Source organism: Sorghum bicolor, chromosome 7, assembly GCF_000003195.3.
Source record: "Sorghum bicolor cultivar BTx623 chromosome 7, Sorghum_bicolor_NCBIv3, whole genome shotgun sequence".
Classification (NCBI taxonomy): Eukaryota; Viridiplantae; Streptophyta; class Magnoliopsida; order Poales; family Poaceae; genus Sorghum; species Sorghum bicolor.
The window spans coordinates 3,327,515-3,342,504 of NC_012876.2; the positions used below are offsets into that span (position 1 = coordinate 3,327,515).

Genomic DNA, 14,990 nt, shown 5'->3' on the forward strand with positions numbered 1-14,990 from the left:
GAGGTGGTGGGTGGGAACTCAATGCTGGGTGTTGATGACGAGTGGGTCCGGGGTGGCAGCGTGGGAACGCGTGGAGTACTAGGCTAGAAGAAGCGGGCGATGAGGTGGGCCGTGGGCCACTGGCGCGTGCGGCGATGACGTGGAGTAGTACTCGGGTCGGGTCTGCGGTTTCTGGGGCCCACGACTGTGGACTGCATCGGGGGCTGTTTGACTTTTTTTGCTTGCCTGTTCTTTTCGCCGCGCATGTGAATGCGTCTGTGGGTGTGGGTCCATGCGTGGAGCCCACCTGTCATGCTGCGACATCGGTGCGCCGCCTGTAGTAGCACAATGAGACCGTGAGTGCTCAATAATTGGGGAGACTACAAGTGTCCAATCTAAGTAATATTTACATACTCCTACAGATAAATCTCTATGGGCAATTTCTTCTTAGACCATAATAAACAGTATTTTTAGCTAATTTAATCATTATTATTTTGCTCATATGAAAGAAAGAAGAAAGAATAGAGAGAAAAACTTGATTCTTATACAAACAACAAACCAGGCACATAAGCTTATAGACGGGTAGATCCAGATAACAACTGGATGTAAGGAGAAATAATAAGAAAGATAATGTGAGTCATTTGAGTGAAAATTAGTGGCAAATTTTTTTAATAAAATTTTGTAGATAAATAAAAGACAACTATGGCATAACTAGACACTACAATTCATTATTAGTTATATTATAGACTTTGGACTAAAAATATATTGCTTATATTTCTAAGAATCACTTTGGTAAGGTTTGTTTTTTTCAAAAAGATGAAGCTAGGTGAAACCATGTTTGGTGGCTTCGACTTCTAAGCAAAACAAGACTTATACTTTATCATTTTTGTCTTGGTTTTGGCTTCAAAAGTTGTTCTCATATATGCTTGTTTGGTACGATTTTTGATTAAGCTGGTAGAAAATCCAGAACAAAAGTCTTGCCCAAAAGGGTCTAAGTTAAATTTAATGTTTGATCACCTGTGGAGATTATCGCTTACGCAAATATGGGCATATGGGCCAAATATATCTTGTAAAACTTGGGCAAAAATGGATTTTTTCCTTCCAATACAAGACATGGACAAAGGGTTGGGGAGCCATTCTATAATTACCCGTGGAGATAATTTCCTGCACAGAGATCATATGGACAAAATCTTTCTTGCAAAGCTTTGGTGAAAAACATAGATTTTCCTCATACAAGAGGGGAATGATTTTATCAATACCAGATATGCTCCACAGAACCATCATATGATTATTTCCTGCAGATGCTCGTGTATATGGACATGGGTAGGGTATACATGCATGTGTTCATGGGTTAGCATATGCTCGTGTATATGAGAGTCTACATCCAAACTGGGTTTTGTGAAAAAGAAAATTGAATATCAGCATACTGTAAATCTAGTTTTATAGTTAGGAGAAAAAAAACTTATGAATGATGATCATTATAGTGGAGGGTTTTTCTTTCTTTTCTTTTTTTTGAGTGGAACGCTATAGTGAGATAGTCAATATGGATTTGTTCTGAAAGCGAAATCATGCAGGGATTGAAAAGGCCGTTCTAGTCGTGTGGGTTGGCCCATATGATTTTTACTCGAGCCCAACTATAATAACTCGACATTTTCAGCTTGGCCCATAGGACATTCGATCCAGCCCATCAGCTGGTGTGAGCTCTGCTAGCTGCACCTCTCACACACACTGTGAGAGCTTCAGCTCAGCTGTCACCGCCTACCGAGAAGGCGAGAAGAGATCAGCGCCGCCGCCCGCCAAGTGGTTCACCGGGGAGGAGAGGACCCGTGCTGAAGGGGCCGGCCGTGCGCGGCGACCTCGTGAGCTCGCCCTCGTTGGTCGGCGCCGGAGCGGGGTCTTGCCGTCGTCGCATCGCACGTGCGCGACGCCGACGCGGTGCCTGCTCCTGCTCGCTTTCCGTGCGGAACAACGGCGGCCTGCGCTCCTCGCCAGCCAACTCGCTCGTCGCGAGCGAGAGCTCCGATTCTTTAGGCGGTCTCCTTCGCTGTCCTCCATCCCCTGGTGAGCGCGATCCCTCTCGAAATTTCGAGACTTCTCGCTTGAGGATCTTGCTCCTTCTGAGCGGCGAGCGCATCTGAGCCAGTGCAGATCCGGTTCATCCCGGTGACCAATTTGGGCGCGCACGAGGTTCGATTTCACCGGAGAAACGGCGGAATGCTCCATAACATTGGACATTTTGAGACTCGATTGAGCTAAAGAAGGAAGCGCGCTTGCCGAGCAAATGAGGAAGAATTGGGGGCTCAGCTCCGGGCACGCGCGGCCGTTCGGTGACCGCCGGTGGCTGCTCCCCTTCCTCGCCAGTCTGCTCGTGACGGCCACGCTCCTACTCGCCGCCGCGTGCGGCCTCTTCTCGCCGCCCTACCCGAGCGGCGCCGGCGACGCGGCCCTGTTCGACGTCGTCTCCCTCGCCGACTGGGACGACGGCGGCGGCTCGTCGTCGGGCCGCGACGGCGCGCCCTCCGTCGAGGCGGGAATCAAGAACCGGCTGCTGGAAGGTAACGCCGCCAGCGACAGCGACGACGACGACGACGACGAGAACCCCGATGATGCTGCAGTCAACTCTGACGACTCCGACGCCGAGCCGCCGCGGATCGCGTACCTCCTCGAGGGCACCAAGGGCGACGGCCTGCGGATGCGGCGGACGTTGCAGGCCATCTACCACCCGCGCAACCAGTACATCCTGCACCTCGACCTGGAGGCGCCGCCGCGGGAGCGGATCGATCTGGCTATGTATGTCAAGGGCGACCCCATGTTCAGCCAGGTCGGAAATGTGCGGGTCATCGCCAAGGGAAACCTTGTCACCTACAAGGGGCCGACCATGGTCGCCTGCACGCTTCACGCTGTAGCCATTCTTCTCAAGGAGGGGCTCCAGTGGGACTGGTTCATCAATCTCAGCGCGTCGGATTATCCGCTCATGACACAAGATGGTCAGTGTTCTTCAGCCACCCTTTTTCCCTCTTAATTTTTTTTTGGGGTTGTGTGGGCTTAACTTATACATGGTTTACCTTCTGCAACTTCGTTTCTGCGGTCTGATTGGTAATATTACTTATGGCAGCATTAGCATGCTTCAGAGGATTCAAGTGTAGCATAGGCACCATAGTTCATAGATTGAACCCCATCTCTCTGCACTTGTTTGCTTATCTAAGCATATGAATACCTGTGTTTAGGTGGCAACGAACATAACACATTGCTTCTCTGTTGCCAATCCATCTACTTCTTGTTTTGTAAGTTGTCATCTTTGGAAACACATGGTTCAGCTAAGAATGGAGATTTTTCGCAGAAATCAAGATTGATGTGAAAAATGTCTAGTTCCAACACTACATATTTATTGTCGTAACATGAGTGAAGTAACATGGGCCTCAAATTGTATAGGCACACATATTAATTTTGTATGATCTAGACATCTGTTCATATGGAAAGGCAGTAATAGCATCAGCAGTCATCGTTCATTCGAGTATACAGCTTATAGTGAAGCTTGAATCTTCATACACAGTGCAGCAACATGTTGTTACATAGCTGTGGAAGTTACTGTACTTGTATGGTTAAATGCTTGTTTTTGTTTTCCAGATATACTTCATGTCTTCTCTTCTTTGCCAAGAAATCTTAATTTTATAGAGCACTTTCGGTTATCTGGGTGGAAAGTGTAAGTTTCCTTGCCAATCTGTTAATTTGTTCACTTTGTACAAATGCTCTCTGTTTTTGTGCTCTTAATTTCTGACACTTTTCCCCAATCACAGTAATATAAGGGCGAAACCAATTGTTCTGGACCCAGGGCTTTATCTGTCAAAGAAATTTGATCTTACTATGACTACTGAGCGGAGAGAATTGCCAACATCTTTCAAATTATATACTGGTAGGCCTGGTTCTCAATTCAATATTCAGCACATAGGCTTGAAGCTATTACATCCATAAAATGGCAATACATTGATGTGGCAGTTGGCATGAATATTGGCATGTAGTAGTCACTAACAATTTTGCATGCTACTTTATATTGGCATGTAGTTCCAAATTTGCTCGTTTACAACTAGTCAACCACAAGAAGAAAGTTTGGGCACATTATTTATGGTAGCAGATCCTAGTCTCCTCTTAAGCTAGCAGAGTATTGCTGCCTGGCCATGTCGAGCTGTAATTTCTTAATTCATCTTAAACTAGTAACTGTGGATTCAAATTTTTAGTTCCTATTCAGTTTTTTCTCCCTTCATTGTGAACTCTCAGTTCTTCAGGCAGTTCTATGATCAGTTAATTAGTTATGCTTCTTATGTTCCTCAGTGTCCTCATGTCCTCCTAAGTCTACAGTGGGTATAAACTCTTGTTCCAATATGCTCATAGAGGCTTGGCATTTTCTAGCCAAACAAAAACAATAGTTGCTGCTGTATGGAATTTGTGATCAAGATATTTGGACCGAGCCCGTAATGTTTGGATATGTTGCTGCTTTTTTTTGAATGATCAATTCTTCTGATTGACCGTGCATAGGACTCTCATTTTCTTTGTTTCAGCACATGCTGAAATGAATTAATTAGAAAAAAGCTATTTCTGTAAGATGCATATATATATATATATATATATATATATATATATATATATATATATATATATATATATATATATATATATTAGTAGTATAGAATGTCATGATGTTTTGTCATTCTTAATCTGTGCTATAATCATTGCATTCCTATGTTTGATTGGCAGGTTCTGCTTGGATAATGCTCACAAAATCCTTCCTTGAGTACTGTATATGGGGTTGGGATAATCTCCCACGAAACCTGCTGATGTACTATGTCAACTTCATCTCCTCACCAGAAGGCTATTTCCAAACTGTTATCTGCAACTCTGATGATTTTCGGGGCACGGCAGTTGGTCATGACCTTCACTACATCGCTTGGGACTACCCTCCAAAGCAGCATCCATTGATCCTCTCCATGAAGGACTTCAACAAGATGGTCAAGAGCGGCGCGCCATTTGCACGGAAGTTTCCCAAGGATGACAAGGTCCTGGACAAGATAGACCGCGAGCTTTTGCACCGCTCAGAGGGCCGGTTCACCCCGGGAGCATGGTGTGATGGGAGCTCTGAAGGAGGGGCTGATCCATGTTTGTCTAGGGGTGAAGACTCTGTTTTCGAGCCTGGTCCTGGTGCTGAAAGGCTGCGAGGCCTGATGAAGAAGGTGCTCTCATGGGATTACCGCAATGGTAGCTGTTCCTCACTTGCTTATGATCAGACAAAGAGGGATTGGTATGTTCCTAAAAGTAAAGGATAGTTCTGTGTCTTGCTATGCTTTCTTGTAAATGCAGCTCTTGACCCCTTCCATGGAAATGAACAATACTGAGGAACACAACCTGTTGACCAAGAAAAATAGGTGTAGTACTATTCTTGCATGTGAAATAAGATAAAAGCAGTTATCTGACGGAAATCACCTCGGCAGTCAGAAATGCTGGATCTTTCATCGGTTCAATGCCCCGCATGTGCAAAACTAGAAAATAACATTGTTCTTCAGTTCTACTTGTGGTCAAGGTCTAACTTTCCACTTGTTTTTGTGCCTGATCACAATTTAAATTGGAAGACCGGACATGAAGTATGCAAAAAAGACAGTCTGCCAGGAATTTTTCCTATCCTTGGACTGAATCACATGCTGCATTCAGAATAACCTTTTTTTTTTTTTCCTACCGGTGATAATTCTCTGTCTGCTAGGTAGCATGATTAATAGCATGTATGTATTCCCTAGATGTTGAAATGAAATGTTTAACAGATGAAGATATTCCCTTGCAATGTTATCCACCATGAATTCTTCAGCAGAACTGTTACCAGGTTCAGTATTTCTGAATGAAGGGCAAACTGTCTGTCTTAAACCAAAACTTTGGGCCTTGTTTAGATGCGAAAAGATTTTGGATTTTGCTACTGTAGCACTTTCGTTTGTTTGTGGCAAATATTGTCTAATCATGGACTAACTAGGATCCAAAGATTCGTCTCGTGATTTACAGGCTGTGCAATTAGTTTTTATTTTTGTCTATATTTAATACTTCATGCATATGCCGAAAGATTTGATGTGACGGGGAATCTTGAAAACTTTTTGGTTTTTTGGGTAAACTAAACAAGGCCTTGGTAAGCTTGGCTCATTGGACTCTGGTTGGTGCGCACAGAATTCTTGCAAATTAGTGTCATTGCCATGGTGGCAGCCCCCAAAATAGATTTTGAATTGCCAAGGACTAATAATACTTATATATAGGGCTACCTTTGGACCAGTCTGCTTGTATGGCACACAAATAGTCTCCAGGTGCAAACACACTTCTGCCTATTAGCAATATTCTCCCTTTGGCTACAATTCTCTGAATAATGTACTAAGTCTTTGAATGTAAATTTGACCAATATTTCCTTCTTTTCAAACATAACCTGTACAACGCAGCCAAGTTTTCATACTATGCAGTTACTTTTCAAAACAATTCCATACTTGTGGTTTATGAATGATATTGACCATCGAAGTATATAAAAGTGAGACAACAGGTCGCCTGCAAGGAAGTAACGAAGAACAAGCGAGCAATGTTTGACGACGATGAAGACACTACCAATTGAGCTATCTTGCTTTGGTTCTCATCTTAACATCACTAGCTAATTAGAGGCTCATTTTTTTACCCTTTGTGTTACACTCATCATGAAACGGTGCCAGGGAAAACAGTTGAATTCTAGAAATTATCACGAGAAATAGAAACATCTGACTACCAGTTTAGTAGAAATAATAATAATAATAGAAATCCATGGTCTTCCGCAGGATCCAGGCATTGTTGGACTGGGCCGCTAACCTCTGTGCGAGACTGCTGGATATGGGCCTCATCTGGTAAATTACACATCGTAGGCTTCCGAAGCCGAAGGGCCTACACAGAATCTGCACAAAGTTTGGAATACTTTTCCTTTTATTTTTTTTTGTAAGCTAGTGGGCCCACTAAAAATTGCTGGGGTGATGATTTTTTTTTGGTTTAGGGCCTGTTTAGATTGGGGATGAAAATTTTTTAGGTGTCACATCGGATGTGTCGGAAGGATGTCGTGAGGGGTTTTTAGAAACTAATAAAAAAACAAATTACATAGCTCGTCAGGAAACTGCAAGACAAATTTATTAAGCATAATTAATTTGTCATTAGCATATGTGGGTTACTGTAGCACTTAAGGCTAATCATGGAGTAACTAGGCTTAAAAGATTCGTCTCGCGATTCTCAACTAAACTGTGTAATTAGTTTATTTTTTTATCTACATTTAATGTTCCATGCATGTGTCCAAAGATTCGATGGGATGGATGAAAATTTTTTTGGTGGGGAACTAAACAGGGCCTTAGGGAACTGTTGGAGGAGAGCGCTTAGTTTCTTTTTGCATGCTTCTCAAACTAGTTTCTTTTGTGTTTTTCTAAAGTTTGGCGGCTCTTACACAATTATGTACTCCATCCATCCTAAATTATATAGTTATTTTAAAAATTTTAAAGAGTCAAAACATTTTAAGTTTGACCAAATATATATGGTAAGATAATAGCACTTATAGTGCCAACTAAGTATCATTAGATTTTTTATTAATTATATTTTCAACACAATATACCTATTTGATGTAAAAATTCTTTGTAATTCTTTCTGTAATTTAAGTCAAACTTAGGACACTTTGACTTTCTAAAATTCTTATAATTTAGAATGGAGGAAGTATATATTACCAAAAATTAGGAGGTAAAAAATTGGATTTGAAGTCCACGACAAAGGCGTGATAAAAATAGCTCCGAGCTAAAGTTTCAATAAAACACATGTAAGACACACACCGAAAAAGGGTAGTTAATTAAGATGGAGGTGAAATTATCCTTGTGAACAGAATATATAACTGGAAGCTAGCCAAAACTATCGCAATCGAGCATTTCTTAAAACTCACTTGTCAAATCTTGTGATTTGGCAAGTTGTTAAACACATATGATAAATGAGATTTTCTTCTGTCTCCAACAGTTTGCCAATTAGGCTTGATAAACTTAAAAAGAAAACCCACAACCAACAACCAAATCAAATAATTTGCTGGATAGCAAGTTGACAAATATGGATGCGCGGTGCTGCTAGATGGCAAGTTGCCAAAAAATGGCAACCCATTTACCAAACTGTTGGAGTAACAATTTTCTAGTTTTGTCAAATAAACAAGAAATAATAAGTTGATTTAGGAAACGGTTGGAGATGCGCAGTACGCAAGGAATCTAAAGGCCTCTTTTTATAAATTTAACTAATATATAATTATTAGTGCGCACGTTGTTTTGTTTTACACGCCTTGTTTAGATGCGAAAAGATTTTGGATTTTGCTACTGTATCATTTTCGTTTGTTTGTGATAAATATTGTCTAATTATAGACTAACTAGGATCAAAAGATTCATCTCGCGATTTACAGTTAAACTGTGCAATTAGTTTTTATTTTCGTCTATATCTAATGTTTCATGCATGTGCTGAAAGATTCGATGTGACGAGGAATTTTGAAAACTTTTTGATTTTTGGGTGCACCACAGTTAACATCAATTTCAGGCTGGTTGGAGGCAGCGACACACACCTGTCGTCTCGTGTTACTCACTCACCCATCATGAAGCATGGTCGGCGCCCAGCGGCCGGAGTAGCTAGCTGCCGTCTTTTGGAAGCAACGACTGGCTGACTTGACTGACTGATTTGTACGCACTTTTCTGGCGGCAGCAACGCCGTACCGATCTTTAGGTCTTGTTTAGATATGAAAATATTTTGGATTTCGTTACTGTAGCATTTTCGTTTGTTTATGGTAAATATTGTTTAATTATAGACTAACTAGGATCAAAAGATTCGTCTCGCGATTTACAGACAAACTGTGTAATTAGTTTTTGTTTTCGTTTATATTTAATGTTTCATGCATGTGCCGCAAGATTTGATATGACAGAAAATCTTGAAAACTTTTTGGTTTCCAGGGTGAACTAAACAAGGCCTTAATTTGGTCTCGTTTAGTTATTAGCCTAAAATCTAAAAACTTTTCAAGATTAAATTTTCGTCACATCGAATCTTATTTCACATTAAATATAAATAAAAAATAATTAATTATGTAATTTATTTGTAATTTATGAGCAGAATCTTTCTTTAATTAGGAATAAAAGCATTATGGCCTTCACATTCGCAAGTGAATGCTTATAGCCCAACAAAACCAAGCAGTACTTAGACCAAAGCCCCGAATACTGAGTTCCAAACCCAGACAACACGCTGCTCAGCATTACAGAGAGCCTATTGCTCCAAACAAATCGAACACTAAAAGAGTTCTAAGCCTTGACTACATTTATATATATATATAGCCTAGTTAATTAGTCTATGTTAAACAATAATTATTAAATATAAATAAAAGTATTACGATGTTAAAATTTAAAAGAATTTTAGATCTAAATAAGACTTTTGTTTGATTGTTTGACCCTTTTTTTTTTGTTGGCTGCAAAGGACGACAACGTGTGAAGAAGATCTCCTTACGCGGCGCCGGCCGGCGCGTGGATTAATTAATTGTCAGGTCGTCCGGACAGTGGAGACACACACACACACACATGGTTCATGCCAAAATAATGGCTTTTGTGACTTGTGAGCGGAGTGCAGAGGCGTCACTCAAAGAGCTGCTGCATGCATGCGTCGTCGCAGGATCTCGACGGCCACTTATCACCGAGTGATCCCAGCCGTGTCGGCCTACCAGCTGAGCTGACCACCCAGCTATCTAGCTAGGATTGTGCTCCGTTTCGCCACCCAGCTACATATCTAGGATTGTGCTCCTTACACGTGGTGCCGAATATTCACCCTTTTTATACGACGTCGTTTTTGCTCTCGAGAAGTCAAATGAACCTAATTTTAACCGAATAGATTAAATCAAATAATTTTATATTACATAATGTAGATAGGTTGTTGAATCTATTTTTGTAATAAATTTATTTAGAAATATAATGTTGTTAATATTTTTTAAAAACTTAGTTAAGCCTGAAAACAATTGTCTCACAAGAATCTCACAGTGATACTTAAGTATAGAAGAAGCGAGTATAGCTAAATACTCCCGAAATAATGAATGTTGGGACTAATCACGGATACCAATGTTATAGATAAAAGACCAAATTGCCCTTAATGTGAATAAGAGAGATATAGATATAGGTGTATATTGGGAAAAAGAGAATGTATCTTGGGAAAGAAAAAAAAAGTATATTAGAATGCTATAAGGGGAGTTATTTTGGGATAGAATTTGAATGTTATAAGATCATCTATTTTAGGGTGGAGGGAGTACTTCGTGACCTCCTATAGAATAACTTAAGTTTCCTTAGCTATAGGCCTACTTCAATATGGTGCAACAACCCTGTTTATATTACAACTGAAGTTGTTATAGAAAATATTTAGTAGAATAACTTCTTTTTTTTGTTAAAAATAGTGAAATGATTGCAAACCCTTGGCCAAGATAAGGCTGCTGGCCTCCTGGGCCTTGGCCAAGCTATGGCTCATTGCCTATTAAGGGTTTAGGGTTTTGGGTCATCTGTTCTCCACCATCTATTTCTCCTCACCTCATCCCTTCATCGAACCACAATAAGTTTCTCCTCGGTGCTCATCTTGCAGCCCCACACACCTTCCGCTCATGACTCTGCCCATCGCGCCCCAACGACTCCACCCTAGCTCGTCTTCCCACACCACGTCGCAACAATTTCACCCTGCCCCCATTAATATGCCCCGACCTAATTACTCTTGCACCATGCCATGCACCCATGACTTCTTGTCCACATGCCTTGCCTGTCTTGGCATCTTAGTACGCCATGCCTCGATATATGGAGAAGGGGCAGTATGGGGACAACCCATGCGTCTAGATGGAAGAGCCCGACAAAGCCACTTTTTTCAGCTTCATTGGACATTGGGCACTTTTGAGACCACGGTTTTCGGATATTCACATTAGAACTGGCCATTTCTTCACCCGTTCGGTAAACAACCACATAGAGCAGCTCCAAGAGACCAAACATAGGTGCTCTTATTCTATGATCACTTTGAGATACCATATCGACTATACTAATTTACAAGATTACTACAAAGTTCTCATAAGTGATTTGCTATGACACTATAGTAAATATCATCATAAGTTATAGTAACATATGTAAATGGGCCTCTACCTGAGTTGGTTAGATGGTTCCAGTAGCACTTCTCAAGTCCTTTGTTCAACTCACGAGCAAATTTTAGGCGAGTTGAATATACTAGGGAGCTCTGCAAGTCTTCATTAAAAAAAATGTTATGGTAACAAATGTATTTAAATACAACACCTTCACATATTAACCTGACCTAAAATTGCATTCTTTTTTGGGATAGAAAGATTATTTTATAGAAAAATTAATAAACCACAGTTGATATTGTAAATGTAAATACTTTTAAACTTTTATATAGATTTTGTCAAATTTGAGTTAGAACAAATCTAAAGATAGTCTACTATTTTTTTTCTTTTGGTGGGGCTTGCATGTAGTGTTTATTTATTTATTTCATTTTATTATTCTTCATGGTTCTGCTATACGTGATCAGGACCGAGAAAATTCGACGACAGAAGAATATAATTAGGTGGACAGTGATCTGCAAATAATAGTATTCAAATAGACCAGCTCGATCGCGATCGCTCGACTCCAAAGTTTTTTCGTTTTTCTACACGATTGACGAATCAGCCGCACGATCAAATTTCGAATGCCACCTTTTTTGTCTGCAACTTTGTGTACCCGTAACGAAAATTCAGCAACGAGAGGAATATAATTACTTTTTTTCATTTAATTATTTTCTCGCCTTTTGTCCCCTCGACCCTCGTCGTTTGAGTTGGAACCGGCCGGCCGGCCGTTTTAATTAATTTCCTACGTAAATATGCTTTGGTGTGTCAAACTAGCTTGTGCGTGCATATATGTTTTTAGGTAATGACAAGTGACATGTCATCCATGGATGGAAAATGAAACGGTACCACAGTATCACTACGACGACTACGTACATTGACTAGATGAAATTGCCTCCCAATTCCAGAAAATGGTAGTGAAAAAATATATAAAATAATATTTGGGGAAATACACAAATATGGCAGTAAAAAAACACAAATACGCCTAGCTAGCTATTTTAGTTTTACAAAACTAGCAAAACAAAAAAAATTGTGGTCTTGCAAAATCTCTCTATCTGTCGCTTTTAACACATTTCTATTAGCCTCTTTTTTTTTTGTATAAAAAAAGATTGCAACTTTTCTCCGCCACACATCCATATATTATTCCTCCGTCCAAGGAGAAGCTAAAATGTGAAAAATATTGCTGAGACGGCGACATGCATCTCGCGAGCTCCACAAGGACGATCATCACCTCATCACAGACTGCAAAAAGCACAACCAATGCTGCCTAATTGACGTGCTTTTGGACTTAAAAGAATGGGTTCCTGCTTTTTTTTGTTTGTTTTTTTGGTTCTGGTAGGAAAAAACGAGCCCCGTCGTTTTCATGTCTCCCCTACTACGTAGTTGTATCAATTAACTAGATAAATCTTTCGATCGGATCTGTTCTTGATGCATCAACAGCTTGTAATCACTTTTTAAACACGGTGATGCGATGGTAGATTGATGTATCCTCATCGGTCCAAAACCACGCATATGCATGCACCACGGTCAAAACAATCTTAACGAGATTTTGTGCTTTAATTTGTGGAAAGAAAAGACTGGTTCTCTGAAATACAGTACGTAATAAATCGCGTGTCAAGTTTGGGCTCTCCGATAGATCTCCGTCCATGCATGGAATTCAATTCGATCCACTAGCCATTGTCCGCAATTTATTGGGTTTTTAATTTAATTTGAATGGTATGTACGGATACAAATTTTATAGTATAAGTAAAAAAGAAGAAGGGCTAGTTTCACATTCTGACCGACCGACCGACCGACATGCGTGCTCTGTGCTTTTTAGTTTATTTATTTATTTATTATTCATTCATTCCTCCTTGGAAAGCAATGTTACATGCCATGCATTAACTTGGTCTCCAGAATGTATGGTCCAAATTTGTTCCACGACTAGGAGACTTTTGTGCAATGCACAATGTGCAAGAGTTTTATTTGGAGAAGAAGCTGCCTGTAAATAAATTAATAAATTGCTCAATAGATTCATCCAAGTGTAAGAAATTCCCTTATACCCCATTGCTCCCAAAATAATTGCATATTCCCTTCGTACTTAAAAAATAAAGTCGTTTTAGATAGAGACATGGTTTCCAAAATGTAACTTTGACTTTCTAGTTTTATAAAAATATTTATAAAAAATGATATATATATATATATGAAAATATTTTTCAAAATAAATATATATTCATATGATTTTCACATTACCAAACTAATCAATTTAAAAGTTATTTATGATGTATATTTTCAATGTTTGATCCAAGTTTTGGCCAAAAGAACTTATTTTTTGAGTACGGAGGGAACATCTTATTTTTCCCAGTATTTAAAGTTGTTTTTAAGTTTGAAAAATCTTGTTTCTCGCTGAGTTAAAGTTTTTTTTTTCAAAAACATTTAACAAACTATATAACAAAAATTACTGATATCTATGATTAATTGAAGCAGTACAAATCCAAGAAGCACTGTGTTTGAAATTGAATCTGAGCTGCAAGAAGAGACGACGGGAGGTGGTAGAAGAAAGATTGATGGCGTTATCCGGAAAGTTCGTGCAAGCTGCAGTCGGAACTGCCAACTTGACTCTCCCTTTAATTTGGATCGGATTGCATGCCAAGTCAACCTGCAGTCCACGTGTCACCATCGCTTTATACCTTACTCAATCTCGCTCCTCTGACTTTTATATGATTTTTTTAGAGACTTTGTGACTTGTGAGTTCAGCTGGCTCTCTACCTGCTGCTTTCTTCTTTGGCAGTGCAACTACAAATCACTATATGGATCGAGTTGACATTTTAAAATGCAAGTTCAACAAACTAATTTTAAATAGGGAGACTAGTAATACATTTCATATAGATACAAATTAGCAGTGGGTTTGGCCGGATCACTCGCCTAACCGTATCCTCATTGGGCAATGATCCTTATCATCAGATCAAGGCGAACATACCTAACTGGTAAACTGGATCGAGGCTGGAAACTACTGTACTACTAGTAATTAATCTTCTCATCGTCATTCAACGAGCTGAACGAAGGTGAAGAAACTAGACACCGATCGATCGATCTCGTCCAATACTTTTCAGACGAAAATGGAAGGCGCAAGGTAACTCGATCCTAGTCCTGCCTGGAAGTTGGAAACGCTAAAGAAGAAGGTAGCGTCAACGTACAAGAGTCCTTCATTCCAGCAGCTAGCTGTGTCGACCGCATGCATGCAGGTCTTGAACAGTTCGTCACCGGCATCTTCCTACACCTTTGATCTGGCCTTGGCAAAGATATGCATCTTCGTGCATATCTTGACCTGACGTACGTTGAACAACGACGACTGAATTACTTGAGCTAGCTGTTGAAAGACTTGGAGTCTCGTTATTGATTAATTATCTTCAAATAACATCATATATTTAGGCTGCCTTTAATCTTTTTTCATGTACGTATAAGTACAACCAACACTGACCGACAGTACATAGGCCGAGCGGTAGCTAGCCGTCCAACGACTTTGGGCCTAGCTAAGAATCTTACCTAGCTACTGTGTAGAAAAGTTTAGAAATCTCATCCCACACAAGCAATGCAACCCTAAGGTGGCTTATGTGGCTTTTTAGAGAACCTGCCAAACACCTGCATACACAAAAGTGGATTATTGTGAAACCAAAAACCAAAATCATGCTAGAATAATATTCTACACCTAGGGTGTAGAATATGTGTGTGTACGCGCGCGCGTGCGTGCGCGCACTATTCTACACTGAACTGTTATACTGAGCAAAAATTAGTATCGTTCAGTATTTATGTTTCAGTATTGTTCAATATTTCGTGGTCCTGGGTGTTGGACAAGATGATACTGAACACT

At 40.2% G+C, this 14,990-nt stretch overlaps 1 protein-coding gene across 2 annotated transcripts; it reads left to right on the plus strand.

Annotated features, from left to right (window-relative positions):
• LOC8076553 (beta-glucuronosyltransferase GlcAT14B) lies at positions 1,705 to 5,829 on the plus strand. Of its 2 annotated transcripts, none has more exons than XM_021465785.1 (5): positions 1,705 to 2,040; positions 2,123 to 2,966; positions 3,607 to 3,682; positions 3,777 to 3,892; positions 4,732 to 5,829. In XM_021465785.1, the coding sequence occupies exons 2-5, from the start codon at positions 2,261 to 2,263 to the stop codon at positions 5,295 to 5,297; spliced, it is 1,464 nt and encodes a 487-aa protein (XP_021321460.1). In that variant the 5' UTR covers positions 1,705 to 2,040; positions 2,123 to 2,260; the 3' UTR covers positions 5,298 to 5,829. The 2 variants fall into 2 exon arrangements, with proteins under 2 accessions (XP_021321460.1, XP_021321459.1); XM_021465784.1 differs by having other exon boundaries at positions 2,128 to 2,966.

Excerpts from the sequence above, each read along its gene's own strand:
- LOC8076553 (XM_021465785.1), top strand. The coding sequence starts at position 2,261 with ATGAGGAAGAATTGGGGGCTCAGCTCCGGGCACGCGCGGCCGTTCGGT. Across the intron at positions 2,967-3,606 it reads TCCGCTCATGACACAAGATG|ATATACTTCATGTCTTCTCT; the intron begins GTCAGTGTTCTT and ends TTTGTTTTCCAG. Across the intron at positions 3,893-4,731 it reads ATCTTTCAAATTATATACTG|GTTCTGCTTGGATAATGCTC; the intron begins GTAGGCCTGGTT and ends TTTGATTGGCAG.